The 17571-nt window shown below is 38.5% G+C and overlaps 1 protein-coding gene and 1 long non-coding RNA gene across 2 annotated transcripts in view; one reads left to right on the forward strand and one right to left on the reverse strand.

Moving 5' to 3' along the window:
• Window positions 1-561: 561 nt before the first annotated feature.
• The window catches only part of LOC115629478, a 90341-nt gene continuing 73331 nt past the window's right edge, over window positions 562-17571 (reverse strand). The window contains exon 7 of the mRNA XM_030525948.1: window positions 562-1644. Coding sequence (XP_030381808.1) covers window positions 562-1644 — 1083 coding nt within the window. The remainder of the gene's footprint in view (window positions 1645-17571) is intronic.
• LOC115629521 lies at window positions 3267-3860 on the forward strand. The gene is made up of 2 exons (XR_003995926.1): window positions 3267-3346; window positions 3421-3860. It is a non-coding gene; the product is annotated as an uncharacterized LOC115629521 (long non-coding RNA).

The raw sequence follows: 17571 nt of genomic DNA on the forward strand, positions 1-17571 counted from the left end.
TACACAAACATATATACATCATAATATCAATCAATCATCGATCGCTTATCAATAACTAGCAATTCCATCAATATCTAACTATCTTAATGCAATTTCCAAATACATAAATAACAAACCTTGCACATCATTCATTATACACGTACACAACATTCAAATATTCATTCATTGGCTCTCATTACCATTACCTCCCATTGTCCATTGACTGGAGAGTTCTCTAAAACTAACAATCTACTTAATGACCCTATAAATAATGCGCTGCACCTGTGCACGGACTATTTGGGGGAGTGGGATGGGGCGGGGGCTATGAAGTGCGGTTGCTTCAAGTTGTGGAATGAGACCGGGGCTGGGTCAGGTAAATAAAAATAAACCTGGCCCAGACCGAGACCCACACCGAAACCAATTGAAACTGAACCGCACTGACCTAGACGGTGCCTGAAACCGAACCTGAAACGCGGCCTAAGGCCCTGCTAATTTACATTTGCATCCTTCTTAATCCTTCCTATGCTGCATTATCAACTATGGCTTCTTCTTCTTCACAAACATTTGCGACCAGAATCAGAATCACACACCTGGTGTCTTGGGAACAGCGCCAGTCTCGGCGGCTACCTGTGGGCCCTCACCTTCTCCTTGGCCGTGTTCTCCATCCTCGGCCTTACTTGCGCCTGCTTGAGTCGCATCGGTGTCCTTTGCCTTTCCCTTTTGCCCCTTTGACGGATGCAGCTCCACCACATGTAGCTCGGCTGCCCCCTCTCCGGCCATCTCCACGGACTGCTCCTCTGTCTCGTCTAGATCCCGTGCCAAAGTCTCGCTGCGCTGCAGCCGCCGCTTGTTGGAGCTATTCTGTTGCACGAGCGAAGCCGGCGGAATGGGCACACGAATGTTGAACTCATCATCGACAGACTCGATGCGATCCAGTGCTACGCGTGTGCCGCCGGTGCAGGCGGTGGCTGCTGCCGCCGCGGCAGCTGCGGCGCTTGTGGAGGGCCCGTCATCGATCTCGGCCAGCGCAGTATCGTTCCCATTGCCGGTGCGCAACTTGTTGCCGTTCTTTCGGTTTGCTGGCACATCCTGCAGCGCCAGCTTCTCCATGCGCAGCTCGCTGAGCGTGGCCGATTGATAGCCCGGCCGCTGGCTCTCGTCCACATGGACAAGCACAAAGGGCAGCTTTAGCGACAACTCGCCGCCCATGCCGCTCAGCGTAAGCTTCACCTTCACATAGTACGATACGTAGATGGCGAATACGTTTCGATCATCTGCGGAGCCAGAATTGCCGCTGGCATTGCCTGCGCTGCCCGATGATGGCGGGGCCGGTGGTGTTGGTATGGCCACGGCTGGACTTGAACATTGATTGCCGCCGGCCAAGAGCTGAGCAGCGTGCAGCACAAAGTTGGGTGAGCGTATGGCCGAGGCGGCTATGGCGCCGGTTATCTCGTCCGGCTCGGTGCTTCGCTGCAGCGTATCCTCCAATGCTATCCAGTTCTTGGTGGGGCCTCGTTGCGGACGCAATGCCACGGTGGTGTTGAGTGTTGCGCCCGGCGCCACAGTCCGGTCAATAAATGGCGAGGCGGCGTCCGAATCGGCCACAACGTTCTTGAACTTGCCATTGTTAAACATGCAGACGTCGACGTGCTGAATGGCGCAGACCTACAAGCGAGAGAGAGAGGGAGAGAGAGAGTGGTGATTAGAAGAGTCAATCCTCAAGGACAGCATAAGTATAGGCGATTGTCCAATATCATTTCTGGCTGGGCAATCAAGCGAGCTATTTTAGGACGCGATATTAATGTGGATATCGAAGTGATGGCCACAAGTCCTACAAATCCAAATGTGGCCAATAAAACGTAAACGGAAATCGCACATGACCGTCGCTTGGCAGAGAGACCAACACACCCCACTCACTAACCCGAACCAAGCCATATTCACTCAACATCTCAATTGCCTGCCACATGAGTATTTTGGAGGGGCTGTGCCAGTGCTGTTGTACTGCTGAACCGATATATTTGGTTCATTAACTCTTCACACTCCAGAACTAGCTTATTTCACTTAAAATCTTGCAAATTGTTTTGAAGACTATTCATAAATCTCAATTACACATTTTTATGGTGGCATAGTTTAAAGATTTAGCACATTATACAAAAGCATTTAACCTTTTTTCCTTGATTTCACATTGTAAGGCACTTTTCTTGTTCTTCACAATATCAGCTAAAAAGCTACTTCCTGGAAAATTAAAAACAGAACTGACCACTCGCTTATATGCATCTATCAGTGACAGAAATCAAACCAGTTCTCGTGTTTTTCCAACTTGTACAAAATGCAACATTTTTTTAATCAGGTTCTGTTTAGCTTTTATTTGAAAAAACGTACAATTTTAGCTTTTTCTAATGGTCGTTTACAAACTCGTTAGAGTACGCCCGAGTATCATTATTTTCTTCAAAGATCGATCGATTGAATCGAATTTTGCAAAGATCAATCGTATTTTTTGCTGCGTTTTTTTCTATGATTTAAAAAACTATTTGAATTGAATAGTAACTTCGTTAAACTTTTTGTTATTTTACCAATTCAAATATACTCTACAGACCTATTCTATAATGCGATTATTCAGGCGCAGTAAGCTAAATAATTCTACATTACTGAACAAGTTTGTCCATCGTATCTTTCTAATAAAAAGAAATAAATAAAATGAAATAAAACTTAATAAATTTTAGTTCAAAATTCCTTAAGCGCGATTCGAATATCCCTTCCACTCAGGCAGTGACGAAAAACGTTGTTTCTAAAAACTTTCATATCGATTTTCGACCTTTTGAAAAAATAATAATAATTATCGATTAAGTCGATTGTTAATCAAACCGTTTCCAGTCTGCTTCTAGGAACGGCGTTTCAATATCTTGATACAAATCGAAGTTGTTGCAAAAGAAAAACCAAGCATGACTAGATTTTCCCCAAAGCTGTATTTTCGATTTATATTCACGAATAACTAAAATTCGAACTTAACGAAATCAACAGCGCCCGTGCCACAAAAAAGCACAGTAATTGTAAAAATAATCGAGCAGAGTTACCGGACAGCTATAAGTAACTCGATATGACAGGCTGGCAGTGCCACCTCCTTTAAAAAAAGCCTGCCGCCGACTTGGAAAGGACGATGATATATTTGACAATACAAATTTTTATAACTGCTGTCGTAGCTTTCTAAAATCAATATTAGGACACTTTTTTCTCACAGAGCCGTCTCAGACGTTGAAAAATACATTTCGGGTGATATTCTTAAGAAGCGGGCCGATAAGCACTCATAATCAAAAAAGTGCATTTGAAAAATACTTTTCTTCACTCACTCATCACTTGGGCGGAGCAGGTAATTATAGTGAAAACGGAATAGTTTTGTGAATTCCATAAAACAAGAGATCGCCTGTTCTGTTCGTTCTACAGCCATGAACGTATCGTCATCCGCTGTCGGGTGTCGGCTGTTAAAGCTCGACTGCATTTGTGATCGTAAACGGATGGCTTATGAGTGCGGCAATTGCCATCATTACTTCCACGGACGCATTGGCAAGAAATGTCCGGTGCATCCGAATGTAATATATTTGATGGACTTTCGCTCTTGCCCGTACTGCATGACTCCGACCTCAAACATCATGATATCCCCAATCTCATGGGAGCAGATACGCAAAATCGAGGATGCTCCCCTACCTGACGCCGATGATGGGCTTTAATTAAAAATTCAAAATAGATAACGGCTGGCTAACGAAATCGGATTTCATTGTATTGAGCGCTTCTCTGCTCGATCTTCAACTCTAATCTAGTTAGCACGTGTATGATAAACTAAACCATATGCGTTGTTCTGCAAAAATAAATAACATTCTAAGAAATTGGTGGGCATGACATTTTTAATCCCGAGCACTACAACATCTACAAAAAACATTTTCGTGGGATCTGAAATATGGGAGTTTTCCTGAAAAAAGGACAAGAAAAGGAAACCGCGTCAACATCCCACAGCCCAAACGGTAAAAGCTAGGAAGTTGAAATTTGGGGTCAAGTATCCTATCATAGTGTAGGTGCGCACTAAGAAGGGATTTTGAGCTCCTAAGGGGGGAAAATGAGCTCCAAAGATTGTTTGAAAAATATTCACTTTTTCACCGATGAACTTCAACTTTTGTTTTTGTGATCTATAAGAGAATACAAAAAAGCTGCATACTCGGTTTTTTGAAATTGGTCTTGAAGACCAATCTTATTGTTGAAAAAAGCAAGGGATTTGCAGTGCATATCCAAAAAGTAACAATGTTAATGTTAACAACATTTGCTCAAAATAATTTAATATTTTACCTAAAAGTAATATTATGTATGTACATATATCGATCCTTAAAATTGGACTACACATGTATACAATCATAAATTAAATATTGACGTTCTCCTAATTATTCCATTTTCAAACAAAAATGTGTGTATCCATACACCGTGCATACGGACTCGTGTATTTTTATAGCCAATTACGTGAACGCGCTGAAAAAAGCCGACACATGCCCATCTCTAGCATCTCAGCTGATCGCATATTTACGAGCGATTTACCGTTTGTGTTAAACGGTTGCGTCAGCTAACAACGCTACATATGTATTCTGAAGAATTCAGGGAAACATTAAGCGTTAAGCTTATTCCGTCTTTACACGCTCAACATTCATATTCATGTATGGATATGTATGCCCATGAAGATAGACAGGTTAGATAGCGCCTGCATCAAAAAATAAAATGTACGTACATACGTATGTACGTATCAGCGCTTTCTCTAGGATCAGAGTCGACGGCAGGCAATCAAAAAAAGAAGCATCCTTATTTGTAGAAATTATATGTGTTTTAAACCGAACTGGATCTGAATGGTAGAAGTACACGTCCGATTACTAGATTTATGAACCTAAGCCCAATTGAATGCATGAATTTGAGTCATGTAGAGAAGGTATACGGTGTTACCTTTGCACAGTCGTGATGTTACAATCGCTAAATACGGGGAATTCATGCAAGTGCCCATAAATAATAGCAGATTCTCATGCGGCGTTTCCTTGAAAATGACAACCTCGTTTTGGCAAGTTTCCAGCATTTGATCATCTTACAGATAATCCTCATTGAGCAGCTTAACAGCCCCATCACCATGCCAGAGCGCCTGATTTACGGTGCAAAATCGTCCTTGACCGATTTGCTCTAGTAGCCGTAAATCGCCCTAGGGTATATCCTATGCTTTTAGTGATATTGAATTCCATCGCCATTGACCTGAGTCAATAATTATTATTTAAAATACTATAAATATATTAAGCATTAGTAGTAATCATAGAAGGAAAAGTAAAAATACACATTCCAAATCTGGATAAGGTTAACTTTGGACATGTCAGTATTTAAATATAATTCTCTATATTTGATCTTAATCGGTTAATCCTATGAAAAGTTATAAGAAACACAGTTCCAGAAAGTACAAGTACATATATTTATGATCAGCGATGACAGGAGGCATCGATATAGCCGTGTTCGTCTGTCTATATTAACGCAAGGATCTCTGAAATCAATACCAAGCCGTATTCCCCTGTTTCTTTTGTTTTCTGATGCGTCCGTAGACACCTAAATGGGCACACATAGACTCATAGAAAACATAATAGAAGTAGCTGGGAACTCAAGTTACAGTTATACTCAAATGTGTAAAATGGGGTACCATTAGGAATTCTTGTAACATCTTGGCTAGCATAGCATAGCGAGAATTCGGGAATTCACGAGAAACACGTAGATCCATAAAATCTTTGAGAAAGTGGAATTCGTCTCCCCTATCTATAAAACTATAACTATTTCACTAATATTTCGTGCAAACAAAAACTTTTAAACGATATATGCTATTAGATATAAAGTTATTTGGAGGTGTTAGTGAGAGCGCCCTCTAGCGGATCTTGCAATAACTGTTTTGTGCAGCAATGAATCGTTCCGATGAATCAATGGGGAAGTAGATCCATTTATAGGCCATGAACTAGCTGAAAATAGAACTGGTACGACCCCAGCATATATCGTTGTGCACATTACCAATGTAGTGTTATTGTGAGTGTGTGTGTGTGTGTGTGTGTGTGCGTTTGTGTGTGTGGTCGGCCATTTGCTTTTGTTTTGTGTGCCCGAGCACAAATTATGCCAGCATTATTTTATTGCCTGTCGTCGTTTGCGGCACGCCCCTAGGGTCCCTAGGCTACCGTTCTTTTCTGTGGTTGTTGTTACTGCTGTTGTTGTTGTTGTTGTGGTCGTATGGCTGCTATCTACCCACACAATCACAATCATGTGTAATGCACTCAATTACGCCCATGACATGCTTGAGTTATGCGTGCGTATGTGTGTGCGTGTCTTTGTGGATAGAAAATAATGCAATTTCCACACACATTCACATTTATTTTTGTTGGGCCTCGTTATGGCCCCCATTGAATTGCCATTAAACGCTGCAGTTTTGTACCCATTGGGAGCATGCAGGACAGGACGAAGGATGTGACAGGCTGACATTTGGCATACTTAAGTTCAAATTAGGCTTCTGTTTATGTGCGGGTCTCTCTCTCTCTCTCTACTTCTCTGAATCAAGATGTGCCATAAATTGTGACAAATGACCGCAATTGATGCTGATTCTCAGAGACAGAGACAGACAAACAGACAGACACACAAACAGACATTCGGAAAATTGTGGCGTGTAGTATGAGTTTGAATTAATTTTGATTCGGTTGCGGTTCATTAGTGCGCATGAAATTAATTTTAAATTAATTTTTCAATTAATTTTTGAATTATGCATGCGCATATATGTATATACACATACAAGTATACATATGTGTTAGTAATTATTGCAGATGAGTATGGAATGTCTGCGCTCATAAGTATGCTACAAAAAATGCGAATCAGCATTTAGCGCACATCAATATTAAACGTTGCGCATTTTTCGAGCAATTAACATGGGTCGGCATAAAAAATGTACATAAATCAACATAAAATTGCTGTGGCATGTACACACACACACAACCACACACACACACTCCACATACACGAGCACTGCTGCAATAAAACTTCAAAGGCATGCCATTGGGGTTGGCCACATATTGAAGAAACTCGCACACAAAGTAGTATACTTATGTGGGTGCATGTTTGTGTTTGGGTGCGTTTGGGTGCTATGTGATATGTGCTATGTGTGTGTGTGTGTGTGTCACTCATGTACAGTCAGCACATAATAAATAAGCTGCATATATCCTTATTAGCTGTCCCCAAAACTGTGCAACCTTGTTTGTGCAAGAAGCCAAAAATTCCAAAATTCCAGCCCACTTTATTTGATATGTGTTTGCGATTTCTGTTTCTGCGAGTATGTACAGCTCTGGCACGTTAGATAACTGCGACCGACCTTCTCTTCTCCAAGTGCTTAACAGCCGACAGCTGCCAACTTGGCTTGGCATGCAAGTTATTTGCATTCCTTGCCAAATTTTTGCTACACTTGTTGCATTGGCTTGCAAATTTGGTAGAACATATCAGAAATACGAGTGTAATAAACCCGACTGGAGCGACTTAAAGTTCTGTGTCACTTTAAAGCTAACCACACTTGATGTGGGTGTGTGTGTGTGTGTGTTTGCTTACGATTGTGTTTGAAGGTCAAAGATATGAAAACAATAAAATCTTAGAGAGTAGAGAGAACCACACCAACACCCGCATATACGGATTTCACTCGTAGTATATGATTGTCTCATGTGTATGCATATTTAATGGGAAACAAAGTGCACAAAGCCGGAGGAGACTTTCGAGCGTAGTCTGCATACATTACTGGGTCCATCAAATATTCAAGTACAGCATTAAATCAAATCGAATTATGCGAATGTAGCTCCGACTGAGGCAACAACAAATACCAAGCAAAAAAAGTATATATATATATGTGTTAGTTGCAGAGCTAAAAGCTTTTTCTTTTGCATTGTGTCGTGACAATTTTGCAACATTGCAAGGCCTTTTCGGTCGGATGGGGTAGAAAAAGTGAGCAGAACAAACGACAAATTTCGCCAGTCAGCATCAGTTGTTGTTTTTATTTTTGGCATTCGAATATTCATTCTGATAAATAAATAAGTTAGGGGACAAAAGCCGCTCTATCTGCCATCTGATTTTTGCAGAGAACAACTTAATTTCCGTCGGGGCCAAGACCACTTAACGCAGATGACTTACAGACACATACGAATTGCTGGTCAGCATGGACTGACAAACGGCATTTCGTGTAGGTGTGGTGGTCTGATGTCCTTTCTACATATCTACTGTTCAACATTATTTTTAGAAATCCTCAATTAATTATGATCATAAATATGTATTTTGAACAGGAAATTAAATCGTGTTTTCACTTCGTGAAGAACAAATAAACAGTTATACTTTGCATCCAATTTATAAGCAAATCATTTTCGCATTTCCATACATGTTCCTAGTATTGTTTTGATTGAATAAATACGAGTAACTATAATAAGAGAAGTGGAGCAATTGGAAGCAAATTTCCTCAAAACTCTTGTTGGGAATATAAAGAATCGCATTTTTGAGACAATAACAAAAAAGGTACTATAGTTCGATAAATTAAAAATTATTATTCGCTTCAATATTTAAAAATTACGGAAGCAAAGAACTGTTTTTTTTTTCGCCTATCTCTTACAATTTTCACCTAATAATTCCTAGAAAATACCGTTATTTATTTCTTGTTTTTCTTTTGTCAGTTCATTTTAAGCAATCGCAAATTTCAATAATTTTAATTGGTTCTATAGTTCTGCGTTGCATCAACCAAGATGCGCAACAGGAGAGAGCTTCCAAAACTTGTAGAGTCCAAGAAGGCATAATTTGAAAAAAATTAAATTATTAGTTCCAATATTTGCAATTTTGAAATAGTATTGTAAGCCGTTTATCGCTTAATGGAATCATTTTTCTCTTAACTTCTATATCTAAGCAAATTGTTGCTAATAGAGTATAATAAAAATCAGGGACAGTCATCATTATAAGTGTTATTAAAAAAATTACAATATAATGATTATTTTTTCATTTTTATTCATTCACTAAAAATTTAATAATTATTTTTGAGTGTTATTTTAAATATTAATCAAAAATTATTATTTTTGAGCAACAAAATAAAACTCAACCTGTAATTTTAACTTTTTCTTAAGGATTAAGGACAAAATTTATATATAACCTTAATCAGTGAGGCCAGGCGAACTTTTTCATTAATTAAGTTTTTAAATGTTTAATGAATGAATATAAATTAAAAAATATAAATCATTGTGAAAATGAATAGATAATGTTTAGAAAAGGATATCTGTAAAGACCCTGCCTTCTCAAAGCTACTATAAGTGAAGAATTTTTTCGTTTAAAAATAACAAAATAATCATTATTTACAGTCCCTGATAAAAATAAAGATAAAATGATTATTTTTGTTTACCAAAAACGGAATGTCCTTCGACCAAATATCAATTGTATATGTAAAGTGTTATGTGGTGTTACGCTAAGCTGCTTAGAGCTGGTTGAGGGCACACGTTTTAAGAATTCTGCATTGCATTGCAAATAATTAACTCCCTTCTGGGCATTGGAAATCAATTGTTTGCAATTTCATGGAAGTCGTATCTGCAGTTGAATTTAATATTTCTCCGAAGCTAGCATTGCAAAATGTATAGCTTTTTCTTACATACAACTGTCTGTCTCTTACACATCCGTTTGTTCTTTCGATTCTATCAGCATGAATCGTCGATGTTTAAATGATTGCTGCAACATTTCTGTGGCCTGTTCGTGACCTTGATACCTGCCTGCCCTTGTCCTTGCCTTTGCCCTTGCTATTGATATTGCCCTTGCTCCCGTGCTGTTGCTGCTGCTGCTGCTGCTTACTGATTGTTATGTTATGACAGGCTATTGCATAGTAGCCGTCATAAATCCGACAGTGGCCGCTGGCATTGCGTGTCGGCCTTAATGGCATATCGGGCGTATGCGTAATACATAGAATATATGGTAAAGCCAAATGTTGGCCATAATTAAGCGCTGATTTGACGCTTGAGTTGCTCAATCTTGCGCATATTTTTATGCCTCTTTAGGCATTGTCATGAAATGTCCGCGTTGTTTGCGTGTGATATGCGATGGCTGATGCTGATGCTGATGCTCATGTGGATGTGGATGTAAATGCTGAAGAGTGAGGGGCGATGGCCTCTAAAGCAGTTAAAGCAAGCGAGCGTAATGTAAAAGTTAACGCATTTTATGGTCGCTGTGCGTGTCAGTTTGCATGTTGGTGTGGGTGTGGGTGTGCGTGTGCGTGCGTGTTACTTGAGCCAGCCAGGACTTGCGTTAAGCCAGTTCAGTAGCTGCGAGACTTAACGCAAACGATACTGCCTCGGATCTATGCTTAAGTCGCTGCCATGTGCTAATCACTGCTGTGCCAGCAAAACTCACAAATTTACCATAGATTGTGAAACTGTGAAACCAAAAATAATTGAGTGCATGCAACAGAGTCGAGGCGAGCGCAGAAACAGAATCTGAATCTGAAGGACAATGGCACAAATGGAAACAAACACTAGACACGAGCTGCCATTTAATTGCACCAACTGAAATTTCAAACAATTAAAAAGTTGATATAAAAATGAATAAAATGAAAAAAAGCGCTTGTTTCTTGGCCTTGGTTATTTTTGAAAATTTCCAACTCTATAGAAATGACTTGCAATGAAAAATATTAGGATCAAATATAAGAAAAAACTATTAAAAATTATAACTGGAGCTAACATTTAATATAAGAATAATTGACTAAAGAATAACAAACTTTTATTTTTATTCGGCTGTTTATCATTCATTTATTTAACTGTACGAGCTTCTATATTTTGTGAAATACATATATATGTTATTTATAAAACAGTTTGTCCTGACTAACTGATTGGAGTTCAACGCACAGCCCAAACGGCAAGAGCTAAGAAGCTGAAATTTGCGCACAAGTTTCCTCTTACAGTGTAAGTGAGCACTAAGAAACGGTTTCGTAAAATTTGAGCCCCAAAGGGGAAAACGGACCCAACATTTGTACGCTAAATATTAAATGAACTATTGTTGAAATTAAAATCTGTTAGTCAGCTTAAAGTTCTCGCCTGAGTAACTGACCAAAGAAATACGTATTATCTTCCATAATGGAACTTATAAATTGTCTAATATACTTTCAATTTATTATCAGTAAATTACCATAAAAGAAAAAAGTGACTAAGATGTTTATTTGTTTGACTGTATGTACACGAATACTTGTATTTTGTTTAATACAAGTGCTACAGATATTACAAGGAGAAAAGAAGAGTTAGCTGTAATAACTGAGCTTAGGGCTGGGATGATAAATAAAAGCCTGAATAATATAAATAATATACTGTGAAAACCATTCACTAATATACTCGTATTATCTCATATTATGTTGTGTATTGTGTTGTTCAATAGGCATCATGACTTATCAGCATAATTTCTTAACATTTGGCACAATAATCGTTGACAAGCTTTCGAATTCTAGTTGCTATTGATGACTGGCTTTGTAACATTACAAAAAAGTTGCTAGGATAATGCTGTAGTAATGGTTTTGCTTTTATTTTTTTTTTAATTTTTCTGCTTGTTTTGGAACTCATCGTTAAGGAGCATACGTACAGACAAGTCAGTTGAAAATAGAAATCCTTCGAGGCTTGTATTTCTTTGTTTTATAAATAACTTATTTGAAGTATCGACAGTCCTTTAACATTGATTAATTATTTAAAAATTACTGTTATTGAGTTGATTGCTCATCTGCATATCATATTTTGAATTTATCTGCACCAGAAGCCTTGCAAAACGCAATAACAAACCAAATAACGTGTTGTATACAAATCGTTTAAGAATAATTATAGAATAGAGCTAGTATTAGCGAAGGACTTAATGGAATGATGTGGCACGAACAAAGCTTCCGATTATACATATGTACTTACATATGTAGCGTAGTGTGTCTTAACACACAGATGCTTAGTTATGTACACAATTCTACGCACGCACACACACACACACGCACTCACACACACACTTACACATGTAAGCACATTGATAAACTGGCAAGTGATGCGTGAGCGTAAGAAACAGTTAACTCAAGTAACAATGTAGAATTGTAGCATAGTTTTGTGCACACCATTTCCTGTTAATACATCAGATGTACAAGCACACAGACGCACAAGCACACAGCCACAAGCACACACACACACACATACACACACGCACAGACTACATTTAAATGTAGTCTTTAAATGCGCAGAGTTGAGAGCTTTGGAAGGGCTGCCAACTCGTTGAAAGGCGCTTGGGGTGTAATAATAAAGTCTCTGAGATGTTTGAATTATTTGTATGTGTGTAAGTGGATGCATGTGTGTGTGTGTCTGTCTGTTTTTATACCATTTACTCGACTGCTGAAAGGGTATACTAGAAATTCTAAAAGCCAAATGCATGTAACATGCGGAAGCAGACGAGGCGAATCGATATGTGTCCATCTGTCCGTCTGTATGAGCATCAAGAAATTTTGAACCGCATTAGTTATAAACATCAAACTTGCCTGTGGACTTATGTTTTTTATGCATAGACCAAGTTTATTACAAACCATATATTACAAACATAGCTGTTAAAGGAAAAAATCACCCTGAGTGGGATAACTTTCTTCTTTCTTTACGAAATCGTACGATTGGTACATACAACATTCTTTTTGTTGTTTATTACGAAATTTAAAATTATTTTTACAAGTGTTTTAAAATTGGCCCGCTATATCATATTTGTAGCTATCGTAGGAACGATTGGTGCAACAAAGTGTAATTAGTTGTAGTACTGTAGCGGAGAGATGAGTTAGTCTAATGGCTTCAAAGCATGGAAAATACTTTTGGATACTCTTGGATACTTCTCTCCTAAGAGCGATTGCGGTTGCACAACCTTTCCAAATATGAAAATTGAATGGAGTTTACATTTTAAGTTGCCGCCCTACTCCCTATATACTTGTATGTATGAATGGCGGCAATTCACAAAGGCAGGCGCACAAAGCGTTTCCTTATCGCACCTACTGTCTCTCCCCCCTCTCCCCTGCTCTGACATATGTATCTGTGCTTGTGCCATCACTCAACCAATTGCATTTTAAGCGCCCTTCACTTATACTCGTACAATTTCATTTGCCTGAACATCATTTGAGTTTTTGTCTTCCCCACACCACTACTTGCATATGTTTTTCTCTGCTTTTTGCCGCATTTGTCGGGACCAGCTCGTTACTTGGATTTAACATTTCTTGCAAGCTGATGAGCGTGTGTCTGTCTGTCTGTCTGTCTGTCTGTCAGTCTGTCTAGCTGAGAGTCTAGGATGTGTGCGTTGCTCCACAGGGCGTATGCGTAACATTCATTTTGTGTTTATTAAATGGTAAGGGCATTTCGCAAATGAAATCAAGTCACATTGATATATGTGCGAGTATGCATGCATGTCACTTAAAACCCAATGCTTCACTCATGCATACCTATACAATTGTATGTATGTACTATATATGTATATATGTAGTTAAGAATTGTGTGCGATTTAAATCACACTCGGAAAAAAGATACGCAATACTTTAATCACCTTTTCGATGCCTTGGCATGTGCATGTGCTATATCAAACAAATGTTCGACTTTGATATACACGAGTATTCGTATATTGGAAATATTAATTAACATTGCTTCACAGTGCTTGAGCAATCGTTGTTGATTGGGGGCGAGACAAAGGGGCAGTCACAGCATCTGGCAATGACAGTTATTGAATAATTATGTGAATCCATGCAGCCTACTCACATGTACCCGTATTTGCCATTAGCACCCACTCTCATAAATAACCTGCCACTCACACACATTGCAGTGTGATCGACAAGGTTCCAATTCATTCAATCAATTCAATGCCCTTTGGCATTATTATGAACAAAGTCTTAACATCCACCGGCAAGTGTATCGGTCAAGTGTAAACTAAAATCTGCAGATTAGTTGTTGATTGTTTGCAGCTGAAGGGAATTTTGGTGTGTGCAATATTGAACCTCAAGTTGTTAATTGAAACTAAGTATAAATCAGTTGTAAGACTATAAGCACACGAGAGATCTCTTCCCTTTTGTTTGTGTGTCGACAGGCGACGCAAATGTGCAGTAATTTCAGTGCATTTTCCTTTCAAATCTTTAACATGTAAGTAGTGGAATGAAAAACTGCATTCATTCGAAACAATTTGAACAAAATAACGCATGAAAAATCACAGGAAATGAAAGCTCATTTAAATAATCAGTTATAAAGGAAGTACAAATTTTAAAGCCTTGTGAGCGAAATACTTGTATGCCTGAAAGAGTTGAAGATGGAAAGCTCCTTTAAATTGTATATTGAGTAAATGCTTTGTTTAATAGGATTGTATTGAAGTACTGTGGAAATAAAGCTCCTTCTTACACAGCAGCATTTTTTCACCGCAACATTTGAGATTGGTTTTAATGTATGTGTGTGTTCCAGGCATAAAGAAGTCTTTCAAAATAAATAAAATCAAAGGAAAATTTAAAACAATTATGCTTTCCTGAAATGTCTGAAATGTTTGGTGCAGCTTTCTCGATACAAATATTGATTTAAATTTTAAGTCCACAGTATTACAACTCAGCTAATATTTAATGAGCGGAGATAATATTTTGCAGATGCAAATACTCACATATACTTGTAGTTAATGGCTGGGACAGAAGAAGCCGTTGAGTTTCTGGCGCTTATTGCAGACTTAATTTATGACTTGACTGAGCACTGAAACTGTTCTGTTGGCCAGTGTTGTTATAATGCTCGTATACTTGTAGTATGGACTCGCATATATATCGTTGCATCTAAATCAAGTCTTAACGCCTGAGCAAACATCAATCACATGTGTGGCCGGATGTGTGAATGCAAAATAGGTAATTTGTGTGCACATGTAATTAAATACATAGTTTAGAGGCATGTACGTTTGTTGTTGGCTTTCATTCCTAGCACTCAATTTAAAGCGTACGTACAATTGCCGAGCTATGATGTCCCGGCCATAAATTGTGAATGGAGGCAAAAGCTGCTCCTACGCATAGTATGCTCGTATACTCGTTTTGTTGCCTGCTGCCTTATCTTTGCTTTTATTACAGACGCCGCTGCACTATAAAGTGTGCAATAAAACTAGCACAAGCTCATTTCATCATCATGTGCACCACGTCCGTGGACCAAAGCTCAACTGAACTGAACCGAACTGAACCGAACCGAACTGAAAATCGCAGTTGTATCCTGTACTGCCCCGCCACAACTTGAACCTCCCAGTACCCAACACTCATGATCCCGACCAGCACGGTTTAATACGCTTATATTTACATATTTGTATGCCACACACACATATATACACACACAGGACACATCAACAGGCAGAGCCATCGTCAGTCTACAGATACATATATCGTCCATTCATTAGAGCTGCTCGCAATTGTGATATTTTTCTCAATCCGAACAGTGACTGTGAATCACAACTGACGAGCATGCTAGGAAAATTTTAAACATTTATTTACTTTGCGTTTATTCCTGGATATGTTAGTCTGAAGAAAAAGTCAAGTCACGTTCCCCATATACCTTCAACTAAAGAGTGAAACTAAATAATTGTTTCACATATGAATATGAAAGTAACTATTTGCTAAACACATTTTCTATATGTCATCTGAAAGTATAAGTCTTTTAGTCAGAAAAATCAAGAAATCGCGATTTCGATTGAGCTTTGAAATATTCAGCCTTTTAATATCTAAGGAAATTAAATTTTTGTGACTAGTACATTTATAAAAATAAATAAAAAAGAAATAAATATACTTGAGTGCCTTGACTTGAAAGTAAAGAAATTATATTCAATAACCTCAACATTTTCATAATCCAGCTGCCTATAAAAGTGAAAGCTTAAATAAGTGGCTATATATAAAAGAATTATTTAAAAAAAAAACATTGCAGTCAGCTTGTGCGAAAGTAAAGCCAGAAAACGATATTTTTCTTTTATTGTTTGTTTTTTAATTTTTATGCTGCGGAATCGGCCTGCAGATTTGGCCATAACATACGAAGCCACTCTTACATCGTTGTTTTATGCCAGTATGCTGCATACTTTTTGTTGAAATATTCCGCATGGCCTTTAATTAGCTTAACATATTCATTATTCAACTACAATATCAAAAATATTTTCTTATACTGCATTGTTATTTATACTCGTACTTACAATAAATAAATAAATATAAATATTGCAGCCAGTTAAATATTACAAGTATGTGTATGTTGCTGGAAAAGTGCGAGAAACGTTTAAATTTCATTTGGCATTGCATTAAATGTTTATTAGTAATGAGCAGGATAATTATATTTTTTAAATAAAGCCTATTGTTGGCTGCTAATTTTCATCGCGATAGCTTTTTGTACGAGGAGTGGGGATTGAAATACAGAGAGGGAAATCGCGATTTGGATTCGTCAACCGGCTACCAAGCTTTCTTCTGGGTGTTACAAATTTACAAACCAAAAAGCACGTAAATAAATGAACAATATTTTGTTTGTAAACTCTGCTGAAATATTTGCAAATTTTCGCCGTTTTTTTTAGTACTTTCCTCAATCGAGTTCGCTGCAAAAGTGTATTTGTTATTTGAAAAATATAAATTTGATGTTCATATTATTGTTACTATTTTGTGCCAACTCCGGAACTTGTGATTTCGTATTTCCAAGCCGTATGTGCATCTTCGTTTTCCATTGTCCCTCAACCATCGCTTGACGGACTGTCCAACCTCGACCTGCCCTACTGTCATTGTATGGCGCAACATGCCACTGCCCGGTTCATGCAGCTTTGTTGCAATTTCTATCGTTGACGTTACTGTCATTGTCGCTTTACTTTTTTGCTGTTGTTGTTGCTGTTGCTGAGCCTAATACAATTCGCCACGACGACGGGGCACATAATTCATTTTATGCCGCTGCAGTTATAAACTTGCCTCTTTCCCACAGAAAAGAAAGAAGGCAACAGTAACAGCAACGGCAACGAAGACGCTGACGATGACGTTAACGTTGGCAAAGGGGTAGGGTAAGAGGGGGCGTGTTTGGGGGCATGTCGAGAGTGAAAATGGGAAATGTCTGACAGCGCAGGCAAAACTTTGAGCGTTTCTCTACCCTGTGTATAATGGCATTAAGGATGTGTTTAACAAGCTTGTTGTAGTTGCTTTTGCTGTTGTTGCTGCTAATGTTGTTGCTACATAGTGTTTGCTGTGTGGCAACACAGTGTTTGCATATTTAAGGCGTAGTTGGCCAACATAGTGGTGGTATGATTTGAGCCAATTCGACTTTGTTCAACGATACGTTTTCGAAAGCCACAATAAGGCATGCCTTTCAAAGCTTACGACCACATCAAAATGCTGTCAGTCAATGTAAAAATTCTAGCATGGACTACAAACCTCCTAGAATGCCTAAAACGTTTCTTTTTCTTCTGAACAAAAATGGAGCCCCAAAACTGAAGTTCCAATCAATCGAATGATTTGTTTTTCTAACCCGTGCCCAAACGAAAGATGAATGTAACGGGCAGAGGGAG

The sequence above is a fragment of the Scaptodrosophila lebanonensis genome, unplaced genomic scaffold (assembly GCF_003285725.1).
Source record: "Scaptodrosophila lebanonensis strain 11010-0011.00,11010-0021.00 unplaced genomic scaffold, SlebRS2 tig00000155-arrow-arrow-pilon, whole genome shotgun sequence".
Lineage (NCBI taxonomy): Eukaryota > Metazoa > Arthropoda > Insecta > Diptera > Drosophilidae > Scaptodrosophila > Scaptodrosophila lebanonensis.